This window comes from Brienomyrus brachyistius, chromosome 2 (assembly GCF_023856365.1).
Source record: "Brienomyrus brachyistius isolate T26 chromosome 2, BBRACH_0.4, whole genome shotgun sequence".
Taxonomy (NCBI): domain Eukaryota; kingdom Metazoa; phylum Chordata; class Actinopteri; order Osteoglossiformes; family Mormyridae; genus Brienomyrus; species Brienomyrus brachyistius.
This window is the reverse complement of record NC_064534.1, coordinates 33,372,159-33,386,054: the sequence shown is the minus strand read 5'-3', so window position 1 is coordinate 33,386,054 and position 13,896 is coordinate 33,372,159. Positions and strand designations below refer to the sequence as shown.

The 13,896-nt window shown below is 45.6% G+C and overlaps 1 protein-coding gene across 5 annotated transcripts in view; it reads right to left on the bottom strand.

Moving 5' to 3' along the window:
- Window positions 1–1,635: 1,635 nt before the first annotated feature.
- LOC125724945 (spermatid perinuclear RNA-binding protein-like) overlaps window positions 1,636–13,896 on the bottom strand; it is a 33,384-nt gene continuing 21,123 nt past the window's right edge. For 2 of the 5 annotated variants that reach the window (XM_049001459.1, XM_049001467.1), the window contains exons 4-18: window positions 13,319–13,487; window positions 13,024–13,165; window positions 12,479–12,573; window positions 11,958–12,053; window positions 11,746–11,857; window positions 10,807–10,904; window positions 9,951–10,056; window positions 9,602–9,685; window positions 8,571–8,779; window positions 7,881–8,039; window positions 7,025–7,159; window positions 4,612–4,752; window positions 3,872–3,998; window positions 3,643–3,699; window positions 2,306–3,317 (exon numbers count right to left, since the gene is read on the bottom strand). In XM_049001459.1, coding sequence (XP_048857416.1) covers window positions 3,193–3,317; window positions 3,643–3,699; window positions 3,872–3,998; window positions 4,612–4,752; window positions 7,025–7,159; window positions 7,881–8,039; window positions 8,571–8,779; window positions 9,602–9,685; window positions 9,951–10,056; window positions 10,807–10,904; window positions 11,746–11,857; window positions 11,958–12,053; window positions 12,479–12,573; window positions 13,024–13,165; window positions 13,319–13,487 — 1,855 coding nt within the window. In that variant the 3' untranslated portion in view covers window positions 2,306–3,192. The other 3 variants (XM_049001439.1, XM_049001445.1, XM_049001455.1) reach the window with 3 other exon arrangements.

Sequence of the window (13,896 nt, the reverse complement as noted above, 5' to 3'; positions counted from 1 at the left end):
AGGGTGTGTGTGCCACTGCATATAAACAACATAAAGAAAACACAGAGTACTTTTGCACTTCCTGTGCCGCTTTTAACGTACAAGCTGCCTCCCAGCTTCCATCATACTTTCAGACATTCCATAAATTCCAGAGACTCCACGGAGTATGACACATCAAGGCAGCTCCACGACAGACATTTCATTCACCGAATCCATGAATTCTAAGAACATTCAATTATTTCTTAACATCTACAACATATATCATCAGGCACTGCATTGTGGGAGTGCCACTGAGAGCACTTATCCATGGATTTCCAGGAAGTTCAAGAAACATTCTTATCTATACAAGAAAAACTGAGAAACCAGTACGAGATTCTATGAAACAGGACCTTTCCCATAAGGCATGGGGCAGGACTCACCCTATGCCGGACTCCCGGGGTCTCTCAACCCATTCAAACTCCACAGAGCCCAGCTTGTCATCCCCAGCCCTGCACTATCCATACATAATGATTGGCTTTGGGACGAATAAGAGAGCAGCAACATTCCTGCTCCTTAAGTTAGGGAGAAAATGCTTATGTAATTGCTGTTGCTGTACATGGGCATCTAATGTCTACATAATAAGACGGACTCTTCAACGTTGACATCAGTCTATCCAAGAAATTCCACACAAATATCTGGGATTAAAGACACTCTTATGTTGTTCTTAGGAAGTTGCCCCTGAATGTTCCTCTTATTCACACCTTGTACATGCCTTGTGGTCGCACAGTGTAGCCCGTTCTGCTTCAGTGAACCATCAGAACCTCAGATTGATGCTGAGACACGGGCAGCAGGGATCTATTGAGAAGTACGTCGCTTACACTAGGAGGGTGGAAAATCATTTCATCATTTTTAGCTGTCGGTTAAAAGCAAGAAAGGCATTTAAGACACTATAACACTGGGATGGCATACAGTAAATCCTATGATTTCATTGAGATCCATCCATCCATCCACCCACCCATCCCAGGGTCATGGGGAATTAATAAAATATAAAGAATAACAGTATGACATTATATAGGTATATATATCAATTTACAATATCCATCCATATTGCAAGGTCACAGTATTTTTGTGGCCTATCCCAGGCAGGATAGGGTATAAGGCTGGGGTACACCCTGAATGGGATGCCAGGCCATCGCAGGATTGACTCTGATACACACAATCACACACTACAGGTGAGAGAGACACCCATTCACCCAAACCATGTGTTTTTGGACGGTAGGAGGGAAACGGATCACCAGAAAGAGGGGAACACACTCCATTATATACCTTCTCCTTGTTTAGCGACCATTCACAAATATGACAGTCAGAAAATAATTCATTTCCGAATGACGCATGGATTTACGACTAAATTTTCTATGCCCGGCAACATGCATGCTGGAGTCGGAGTCAGGCTGGCAAAGCTGTAAGAGAACTTTATCTGAATGAGACGGCAGCAACTAGCGATCCTCCCAGCGCGAAGCACAGTGGCGGTCACACCTAGGCTACCGCGATTTTCACTTAGCAACCTTTTTGCTTAGCGATCAGGTCATTGGGATGGAGCCGGATCGCTAAAAGAGGACAGGGCATCCTAACAATATACAGCAGTATAAGATAATATACTGACAAGGGTCACGTGACAAGGTTTCAGAAACCTTTATTAATAGCTTGTGTACACACCAGCACCAACCCTTGTATGCAACCTCCCACTTAATGTACAAAGCACCACAAATCCTTTAGGCCACTGTAAGCTATGCAGATTCTTACTAGCGCATCAGTACATTTCGCTATGGGCCATAACTTAGAAATCAAACAGTAAATTCAAAGAGAAACTGTATTATTTATTCCTGGTGCATACATCCAATTTTCATACATGTGACTCTATACAGCATTGCAGTCTGTACCTGCCAAATTACATGAAGTTTGTCCCCCCCCCCGACACAAAAATAAAATAAAATACAGAGCTGGTTTCACGTACACTCAAAGTCTGAGGTAACATTTCACAGTACAATCCTTCAAGTACGCAAGTGGGACCAGCCGCTCTGCTGGTAAAACTTCAATGGAAGTGTTTTTAAAAAAAAAAAAAAAAAAAAAAAATGGGTCAATTCAACTTACATGTGGCTGGAGCTTCCAGTGTTGGGCTGGAAAGAAAATATATTTCCTTAAAAAATAAAAACGACAAAAAAAAAAAAAAAACTGCCTTGTGGAGCCCCCCGCTAAAAGAAGGAGTAGTGGGGGACAGGGTACGTAGGCATTTTCACCACGGGCAGCAGGAGCATTCCTTTGGGTAGACCTACAGGGGAAGGGGGAAGCCAGAGAAATGAGCGGCCAGCAGGGAGCAGCTCCGTCCGGCCCAATGTCTGGGGCACGGAGCTTGCTGACAGTATGGAAGAGGACCAAAGGTGGACAGCATGACAAAAAGGGCGGGGTAAGAGCTGGCAGTGGGAATGAGAGGGACGGGGTGAGTATCTGATGCAAAGTGCAGTGCTCTGATACAGCGCTCTGATACAGCGCTCTGATACTGCGCTCTGATACAGCGCTCTGATACTGCGCTCTGATACAGCGCTCTGATACAGCGCTCTGATACAGCGCTCTGATACAGCGCTCTGATACAGCGCTCTGATACAGCGCTCTGATACAGCGCTCTGATACTGCGCTCTGATACTGCGCTCTGATACAGCGCTCTGATACAGCGCTCTGATATGTACCTTACGCTCAGCGACACATCAATATGACTAACAAACAGATGACACAATGCGCCTCTCGCATTAAAAGCCAGATATAAATAATAATAAAAAAAACAGTGAATTCCAGCTGAACACTAGTGAATTTTTGCCTATTTAAAATTAGATCCTAGCACAGAAATGGGCAGAATCTCCCTACTGCTTCTGGGAAGGTTGTATTTCCTACTTTGTGCGGCTGAATATGTATTAAATCACCTTGTGACTTTAGTGTCAGGTACGTGTCTTACTGGCCTGTCGTCCCACAAACTTGCTGAAAAATCACAGGGAGGCAAAACAAGGCAGAAGTTCTCGGCAAAATCTGCGCTGCGGTTACTCACTAAGAAGCCATTAGCGGCAGGTGTGGGACTCTGCGTAGTGGGACAGGTCCTTACGGCAATAACGACCATCATAAATGTCTATAGGGTACTTTACATTCACTCCTATTCAGAATTCACTTATGGGATTTACCGAAACATCACGCCTCTGTCTGGGACGTACAGTGCCATCTCACTGCAGCCTGTCCTCTACATGCTCGCACCGTGGTCCAGCTCTTTCTGTAGCTATGCTGTGTCTTCATTGAGTCATTGAGAGGATGATTGCCTCATAAAGCACAGAGATCCATTTTCAGTTGAACGAGATGATTGGTCTGTAAATCACATATTGGGCTACTGTTGGGGGGTGGGGGGGGGGGGGGTTGTGACCCATAGCACAATGTTTCCCAATCCCAATTCCCAATCTTCGAGGGCCTACTGCTGGACAGTCCATGTTTTTGCTCCCTCCGAGCTCCCTGCCAGACAGTCCACATTTTTACTCCCTAACAACTTCCAGAAACGTGAAGTGCCTGTTCATCCCCGAGGACCGAACTGGGAACCACTGCCATAGGGTGTCTGTGAAGGTGAAATGGGGAGGTAGAGTGTGTACATACCATACGCAGGAGCCGGCACTGCAGGAGCGCTGCTGTATCCGTACGGAGCTCCATACGCTGTGGGCACACAAGGAAACATCTTACTGCTATTCAAACTTACACACAATATGTACAATTTTTGCTACTTAAGCTACCTTTCTTTAAAATCTGACATCCCCCTGGAACTTAAACCAAAACACACCCCCCAAAAAGCTTCATGAGGCAATTCTCAGGACATACGCACAGGTACCTGCGGCGATGTATCCCGGGGCCGTGGCCGTGCCCAGCAGAGCGCCTCTCGCCAGCGCCCCCCTGGCCTGGCCCCTGCTTGCCTGGGCAGCAGCAGTCATTATTGTGCCAACGGGGGTTCCCTTTGCCTAGGGTGACACACACACTTCAAACGTGTGACGGGTCAGGCGAGTACCGCGGACTTCTGCCGCAAAGGCCCATCTTCAGCTCAGCTCAACCCTCACGGACAGAACGCTACCCCGTTCACGCAGGTGAGCCCTCACAGAAGACAGGTGCTTATGAATATTCCTTCACTGGAGGACGTTAGCGGTTTGGCTTCTGCATGGAATTATGGTAATGCAGAATCACACAGGGGCAGGACATGTTCCTTGCCTGTATGTGAAGTAGCTTCTGAGAAATTAATGCTGACCAGAACACAGGTTAAAGGTTATAACACAATATAGGCTTCTTCTATAATATAGTTATCTATCCCTGTTCATTATACAGTACATTTAACTGAGAATCTCCTTTAATGCAGGAGTGGCCATCCCCAAAGGATTTGATACAGATATTAATTACAACCTGACTGACAGCTGGGAAACAAGGTGAGCTGATTTTCCATACAAGTAATTATGTTAATGTAGAGCTACAATGAAAAGCAAAATCTGTGGCTCTGAAGTCCAGGGTATGACTGCCTTGTTTTATGGGGGGGGGGCTAATGACCCCTGGGGAGTGGTCAGTGGGCCCCAGCAATTGACACACCTGGGGGAGCACTTTCTTCTTCCTGTTGGCGGAGGCGTTGGGCCCTGAGAACAGCTTGTCCAGAGCAGCCAGGGCGGCACTGGCCTTCGCCACCTTCTTATTGGGTCCAGCTCCTCGGAACCTCTGCCCGTCCACCTCAACCTGGACCGGAGGGAGGGGGGCAGACAATTTCTATGGGAAAACCCTAATCCTTAACCCCTACCCAGCCCTAACCTTAACCATAACTAACCAACCTAAATATAAGACCTTTGGAATTTTAACTTTTTTGATTGCATTCACAGATTTTTATAAAACTGAGGTTATCCAAATGGAGACCTCAAGAGATGTCCCCAAAAGTAGGGAAATTTCAGGTTTTACTACACTTTGGGGACAATATGGTCCTCAAATGTGATCTATGTAAACACACACACACACACACACACACACACACACACACACACACAGGGTATATACCTATCCTTATGGGGCCTGCTCATTCACTTCTATAGGGAAAATGCTAACGCTAACTATGACAACCTTAACCCCCACCCTATCATAACCATAACCAAGCAAAATGCAAGAGTTTTTGCATTTTTTACTTTTTCATAGCAGTCACCAATTTAAAAAAAAAATGGAGTTCTCTCTTATGGGACCCATAAGGGAAAACAAACGGATATTTATCACGTTATGGGGACATTGTGTCCCCAATAAGGATAGGTATACCCGCTCGCTCGCGCACACACACACTAGACCAATCTATATATAGTCTATATTATGTAACTGTTACTTGGCCCCATAGCTACATATACAGTGCCTTTCAAAAGTGCCCCCCCATTAAAAATGACCAAATATGCCTGAATTACAAATAATGCATACACATCTCACAGTAAATTTTCTGTCAAAATCAATTATTTTCCAGCAAATCTTTCAAAGAAAATCAAGACAGACAAATGTCGCTTGCATAAGTATTAAGCCCCCTTGCTCTGGAAGCCCCAGATGAAAGACTATAGAATGCCTTACCAAAGACAAAATAGTTTTACAACTGGCCTCTACCAATGATAAGCCCCGCCTCCCCCCTCAGTTTCATTATCATTGCCAGGACTGTCAGTGTAAAGAAAAGGGGTGAAAATAAAGATTCAACAGCATTATTAGAATGGCAGAGATAGACTAAATGAATAATGTACAAAAAAATATCCAAAAGGTTGGACATCCCAGTAAACACTGTCGGATCATTACAGAGAAAGTGGAAGCTACGTCAAAACTGCAATCCCTCAAAGCAGCGACACGAAGCGGAGACAGGTGGGCGGAGCCAGGTGGGCGGAGCCAAAATGAGGCCAACAGTCACTCAGAAGGAGCTACAGCGTTCAATGACTGAGAATGGCGTGAAGGTGCACCAGTCAAGCACGTCAAGAGCATACAGCATACTGCTGCCCATGTACAGTAGGAATGAAGACCTTAATCAGGAGAGCTACATGAAAGCACATCTAGAGTTTACCAGAAAGTATGAGAATGACCCAGCTACTGTAAAATATCAGTGAAGATTTCATTGGCCGATGAGACCAAGATAGAGATTTTGGCGAAAATGCAAAGCACTACTGTATGTGTCATGCAAACATAACGTAGCCTATGCCTCAATGAACACTATCCTCATAGTGAGTTGTGGTGGCAGCATCATGCTATGGGAATGCTTTTCATCTTCAGGAACTGACCGATTTGTCAAAATCGAAGGGAGAACGGATGGAGAAAAACACAGGAAGATATTACAAGAAAACCGGCTTCAAACTGCAAAAAAATTGAAGCTCGGGGAAAGTTAATCTTACAGCAGGACAATGATCCTAAGCACAAGGTTAAAGCAATACAGGAGTGATTAAAAAACAAAAAGCTGAATGTTCTGAAAGGGCCACTTAAAAGTCTGGGGGTGTGTTTCCCAAAAGCATTACGGTAGCAACCTACATAGTTAGAACCATGCAACTGAATGAGTCCAATTATGTAAGCTGGTAACAGGAGCTTTTGGGAAACAGACCCCTGATCTAAATCCCCGAGAAACCTGTGGCTTTCATTCAAAACTGCTGTTAACAAGCTGAAGGGCTTGGAGTAAGTCTGCCATGAACAATGGGAAAAAAATGACCCCTGAAGAGTAATAAAAGCTGGTAGCTACTTACCCCAAAATACTTACAGCTGTTATTGCAGCAAATATTAATTGAAGTGGCAGTTTTTGATTTTCCTTATAAGATTTGCTGAGGAATAATTGATTTTGACTTTGAAATTTACTGCGAGACGTGTTCGCATTATTTGTAATTCAGACAAACCTGATTATTTTCAGTGGGGGTTCAATACTTTTGCAAGGCAATGCATATATAGGTGCAAAGCACACAACAGTTACTTGTCCACCCGGCAAGGAAGATTTCTACTTGCCTAAGTTACTGAGACTCACCTCCATGACAAAGCGCTTATCATGGCTGCCCCCGCTCTCCGATATCAAATCGTACTTCAGCCCCCGACGCTTCTCATTCAGCTCCATGATGGGGTTCTTCCCGCTGGACGTCAGGATGGGACCCTGAGTTCGGACCTGCCATCGACAGAGTGTGTGTGTGTGGTTGAAGATGACCTGCGTCCTGGTGTACAAGCTGTACAGTTTACTGAGCTTCTGGAGAAAGACCTACGTGATCCGAGGAAAGCCTCAAGCTAGGTATGTTAGAAGAGTTACCAGGGATGGCTGTTTGAAAACCTAAACACTTATCAGAGATGAAAAACATCATAACTCTGTGTAAAAACACTCATGGTACATGACGTCAGTCTGCGAGGGAAAAAAAAAAATCTTCGCTTTCCCATATTTCTCATAATAAAATGCTCTAAGTACAATCACTATGCAGACTGTCAGTTCAATAGCCTGTTTATCCAACACTGTAGTAGTCAATTATATAGCTGAGAAAAAAAATACTATAAAAAAACTTCCATTAAGTTCTTGATGCGAAGGAGCAACAAAATAATTGGGCCTCTATGTTCTGGCAACAGCCTGTGAGCCAAGGCTACTGGCAGATGGGTGTTTTTCTGAGGATTACGTTCCCCTAGGTACGGCAGGAAATTTATATACAATACGCACTGTCAAAGTCTGTCTAATTCCTGGATTACATCTATGCAAACAAAAAATTCCCAGAGAAAAAGAACTGGTAATAAGGAGTTAGCGTTTCCCCAGTCGATCTGTAAGATTCGGGAATGGAGCGCGCGGTGAAAATTCATGTGTGCGTGACATGAGCCGCCGATCCCAAGCGGGGGCTGCGTTTGGCTACCTCCAGCGTGTTCGAGCTGTCCGTGAAGGAGCCAGAGCGGTTATTGCTGGGGTACGGAGACGTGGCGTCAGCCTTGCCCTCGCCGTCCGACTTTTCGTCAGCGCTCAGGGGGTCCAGGTCTGTAGCAAAGCCGGTCGGGTATCCCATTGCCTGCAGAACCTGAACAGTTCGTGCCGGTGAAAATTCATCGACTCTCAATAGATAAAAAAAAACAAAAAGACCCCGAATTCCATAAATTCAGAAAAATGTCATTTCCTTATTTGGAAAAACCACAAATATAACCGCGGACACCCCAGTGATAACACAGCTGGGTGCTGCTATACAGAAATCGGGTCAGAATGCATCTGCTGTGGTTTCACCCAACATTACATGCGTAATACAGGACAGCTGGATTACAAAGTACAGGCGAAAACCCAGGAAATCAAAGCATGTTTCTGACACAAACGAGCCCCAAATCCGGTAGGGAGCAGTAGCTGAGATTTTTGCTAAAATTCATTTTAAAAGATGCAATTTGGATTTTGTAGTCTATGTATATTCAGGGCAGAATCCACCCGTCTGCAGAGCACCATTCTGAAGTCCATAATGCTGAACATCTAGCCTCCCGCAAGACAACTCAGGACACTGAAATCTCACCATTTGACCTTTGAATGTCCCAAGAGACCTTTCACTTCCTGTTTAACCCACTAGTACCTTCACTGCCACTCGCAGCTTCGCCACCTTCTTGGAGGATCCTGAGGCTTCGTAGACGGTGCCGTCCACGTCGACGGACATGGTGAAGACCGGGGCATGGACCGGGCCTGACTGGGAGAGCAGCTTGTACTGCAGGCCAGGCTGAATTTGGTTCAGTCGCATCAGGGCGTTCATTGGCTGGTTGGTGTCTATTGCTTTATTGTCAAGAACTGGAGGGCGAGAGACAAACCCACTAGTGAGTAGGACATTTCCTCTGAGAGGACAGCTGGTACAAGCTTTAGCCGAATACCAGCCAAACGCAGTGTTTCCTTCACATTCCTCAAGTCCTCGACGACGCCTTTCAGCTATTTTATTTGACAAAAGAGCTCATTAAACCAGTGTCAGGATAATGGCAGATCGCTGCTTACTAAATGTCTTCATCGCACATAATTAAGACAGAGCTCATCAGAAGCATCCTGCATGGGCGGCCCAAGGACCCCGGGCAAACCAGCAACGCCCAGAGACCCACAAAAAAAAAATGCAATAAATAATCTGCCATTACAGATTTTATTGCTAGCGAACAATTAGCTTGCAAAACAGATGCAGAAAAATGAAAAAGCTACTGTGTTGGAAATGGCGCAGTGCATCAAACTATAACGTGACACACACTAGCATATCTGCAGTGCTTTGTTCACAGATTTGGGGCAGGATGATAAAAAAAAAAACAGATAATGTTTTACCAAGACCCTTAAAGTCAAGGAAAACAGAATAAATGAATCTGGCTGTTTTTCTCTAGCCCTGTACCTCAAAACATCTCATTTATAACACATTAACATTATTATTATCATTCCCGTGGCCCATACAAAAGTAAGTGGATACAAGATGGGTGGATGCTTGTATTATTATATACAGAAGTATGAAGAAAGATGACCCATTTTAGGTGAGATACATTAGGCATTAAGGTGTTTGGATCTCTGGGGCTTCATTGACCAAATGATCAGGCTTGGGATTAGGAGCCACACCAACCCACTCGAGGCCACAGAGCTTCTTACACTTCCTTAGGTTGCACTTCATCTTCTTGAGCAGGTCTCTGTCGTCCATGGATCCATCCTCATGGGGTCTCTTCAGTCCCAGTCCTGGAAAGAGCAAAAAGTCGCAAGGGAATGACTGACTCCGAAGGTGTCTGCAAAACCCTATTCCCAACAATGGCAACCTTAACCCTACCCAGCCCTAACCTTAACCATAAGTAACCACAGAAAACAGAAGTTTAGTTTTTTGATTTTTATAAAATAGAATTCCCCTTTGTGGGGACTGAACAAATGATCCCCACAACATCATACTAGCAGGTTTTTATCACATTGTGGGGACATTTGGCCCCCTTGAGTAAACAAACACACACACCTTCTTTATCCAGACCAGAGTGCTTCTGCAAGGGTCTGCTTGAGGGCAGCGGGTCCATCTCCAGCAACTTGTGGATCCGCCCAAAGGCCAGCAGTCGCAAGGCGTGCTGGGAATTAGCATAGATTGAGGCAATCAGCCTGGGACTCATCCAGGGTCTAACTCCCGACGGCTTCGGACTGAAATCCTGCAAGGGGCTCTGATCTAAATAAGTAAGGCATTTTACTCGATTTGTTCCAGCAGAATGGATAAATGTACCTTCTGAGCAGCTGAATGAAAGTGTAAATGGGAAAGACTGCTGCAGGAACTGGTGCTGACAGCTACCACACCTTTCTCTTGTGAACACATGTGCAATCAAGAGCAAAGCTGGGGGGGGCTGTGCAGAAATGAGATCCCTGCAGTAAACAAGGCAGCCCCACACAATTACCGGGAGCTCACACAGAGTTTACTTAGCAACCAGCCCCACCCTGCCTGATATGATCTCAGCTGTGGAAACGTATAGATGAAGAGCGAAGGGGGTAAATAAGCTAAGGTGCACTCACGCGGACGCAGCAGTGTAGACACATCTCCAGGGGGCTATCATGTGTATAGAATTTTCCACAGTGATTACTTAGCGACACCTCCAGCTGAAGGTCACTTGGACCCATGCATTTTGGCTCATGTCTTTCAGCTGTACTGTGGGCAAGTTCGTTTACATGAGTGAGGATGTTTCCTGACTTAAGACAACCTTTAGGTTCCAGTGGGCTGCACATTCGATTCAATACTGAATATCGCATGACACTCTGTGTGCCTCCTAAACCCAGGTATAGTGCATAGTTGGGCAACACTGAATCACAGCACACGTGAATCCTCTCCTTACCTGGGAGCTGCAGGTGAGAGCCTCGGCCTGCTCAGCTGTCATGTCTGACAGCACGTCTGTCGGCTCCTTCTCACAGGGGTCGTGCAGTCCTGGTCCACCTTGGAAGTCCATCAAAACAATCATCCATCAAGATACACAGATGATTTATTAACTATAGTCATCACTTGAATCACTGAATCAGTGATTCAGACTGGGAAAGGGCTATACCATTTTTAACCAGGGGTAGCATAGGATTCACAAAAATACCTAATGCTCACACCCCAACAAAGGAATATTATTTCACATCAAGCTTTGAAATCTTAATCCTCAAATTTTTGGGATACCTAATCTGTCAGTTCGTATCACTGACACTCAATCACCCAAACAAATGGCAGCCATTGAACAACATTTTAGTTAAAGATGCAAACTCTTCTAGCTAATAGCAGCCTATTGTGCTGGGCTGGAGCAGAAATGCAAGATCAAGGCAGACTTAGGTTTTTCTCAAAATGCATATTTGACTGCACTTGTGTTCTCCTTCACCCATTTTACATTATCTTCCACTGCCAAAGACCAGTACCAATACTCAAAAACAGAAGTATAGAGGATGGTAAAAAATCCCTGGATGTCGTTCTTATCCCGCCCCAAATATCTAGGATACATAGGTTGCATCCTCGCCGAACGAGACCAATCCCTTGATTCATTGAGGCCCAAGTTCGTCCTTGGGAGGCAAGCTAGCAGAACTGGCTTTGTGAAGACCACAAGTACAATCTTCACATTCTTGGTATTGAGAAAAACCCTTGATCTTAAAGATCAGTTCAAAGGACACTTGAATGGGTCTCAAATGACGTCCTATTTTGGCCATCAGCCAGCCAAAGGTCACGTCGTGCTACACTTCCCTCATAATGCACTTCAGGCAGCAGCCACATGTGCATCCATCACGTATTGTATCCCGGCACATACCCGGGAGAAGGATTCCAGAGGCCACGCACTCCATGACTCTCCGCAGAGCCTCTCCTGCACCCAGGGGCCGGCTGCACGTGGCTATGGCTTTCTCACAAATCAATTCCAGGGGCTGCAACATATTGACAAGCAGTCAATTTATTCAGGCCATTCCAGCAACAGACCCCGCATCTCCCCTTTGGCAGAGACAGCAGGAAACAGGTTCCACTCACCCATCCTTTCAGGGGCTCCCAGGCGGTGACCCTGCTGCAGAGGTCTCTGAGAATCCGAAGCACGATAAGGCAAGACTGCAGCCCAGTGACTCTGGCCTAGGGAGGGAGAACCAACACAGAGAAGGCAAGGGGTGAAATGACAGCTCAAGCCTACTTGGACCAATGCGCCTTCTTCCTTACAGTATCATTAGGCTCAATGGCCCGTTTGTGTAAACAAACGGAAGGTGATGGAAAGAACAGTACAAAAGGTGAAGAAATAAATAAGAATCACGGTAAACATTTAATGCTAGGTCTGGAGTTTTAATTCTAAGTTTTCCTCAAAGACAATCTGAAGGTCAATCAAAGGTCAAGCAGCTTAAATAGTCCTGAAGAACCATCACGTACTGCAACCACTCTACCCAGAAAGACTACCCACTGAACCGGCGACCTGAACAGAGCACACCGCACCCTCGGCATCAGATGAGCGACCCTCGGGTGAGAAGGGGCCGCGGGAACGGCGAGGCAAAGAAAAGCCATCCAACCTGGAACCATTTGGCGTGTCGCAGGGCTGCCAGAGCAAGCAGGCACCTCTGCTGGTCCAGCAAGTCAGGCGGATCCTCCAGCTCGACGTTCTCTGCTGGAAGGGTGAGGACAAGCAGGACACTGCTCTCACTGAGAGGCTTCTGCCACAGCGCGCGGGTGGGATGCATCTTAATAACCAGGCACTCACAGACACTCTCCCCACACATTATGCCCATTTAAAGGTCTATACAGCCAGGCAGGTTATGCATTCAAGTAAGCAGTTTAATTGTAAATAAAACATAACTGACCAACACACTGGCCAATATTTGCTTTGTATAGTAAGTTGCAGTAAGTGTGTGTGAATTTACACCAATACGACGCAGGGTCTTTGAAATTGCTGTTTGTGTTTGCAATAAATCTGCATATGTTTTTTATGGAATCTGCCAAGAATTGTCAGTTTTAGTATGCAAATTAGTCATCCATACACATATTTTACTGGACTCGTAACGGGAAAGCTGCAGGCTGGGATTCAGCTCCTAAAGGGAGAAGGTGGCACCATTGATACCTTCATCCTGGTGCTGACTGTCTCTCAACTGTGCCGACGTGAGGGTGACCTTCAGGGTGAGCTGAGGCTCCCAGGACCTGTGCACACGGACACAGGCTTCTGGGGTGCAGCAGTCCACCTCGTACTGGTCTTCCGTCAGGTTCTGCCAAAGAAATGCATGACAGGGATTACGAGCATCCAACCTCCAGACAGAATATAATCCCTCTGCATGGAATTTATGTGTATATATACACACACACACATAATGTCAAGGAGTATCAAGGTCATAGCCAAGTTTAACTTTGCTGACACTAACCTGGATCTGAAGAGGCAGGTTGTCAGAGACCCTGTGCAGCAAGCTCTCCGTGGGCTTTTGACGACACATCAGCACCAGCTCCAGGTCTATGTCGTTCCTGATGAGAAGCCCCTTGGCCAGCAGTCCAACCCGCGTCACCCCGCAGAGAACCCTGCTGTTCTGCTCCCTGCTTTGGAAGACATACCATAAACCACTGAGCCAAACGGGACCTGCAGCCATAAACAATGTTCGCTGCTGTCCAGTTAAAATTAAATCTCCTTTCAGTGCTGAAATACCCTGGTAAAATATGACGATTGGTTGAAACAGATAGTAAAACTAAAAAGTGAAGAAATGCAGGCAATTTAACATTAAAAAATTACTTGTAAAATACCACAATTTTAACTGCATTGTATTCAAATTACCTGGTCTCCAGTCAAGGAAGGTATGAGGATACTTAATAAAATAATTCAGCAGGACAGTCCTTAAGGGTTGATATAGTCAGGCCAGTTTATAACAAAATATAATTGGGTGGGTCAGACTTCTTAGCTAGTGTGGGTAGCCCACAGACCTCGATTTGCAAGGATTTTATGCTTTTCTTC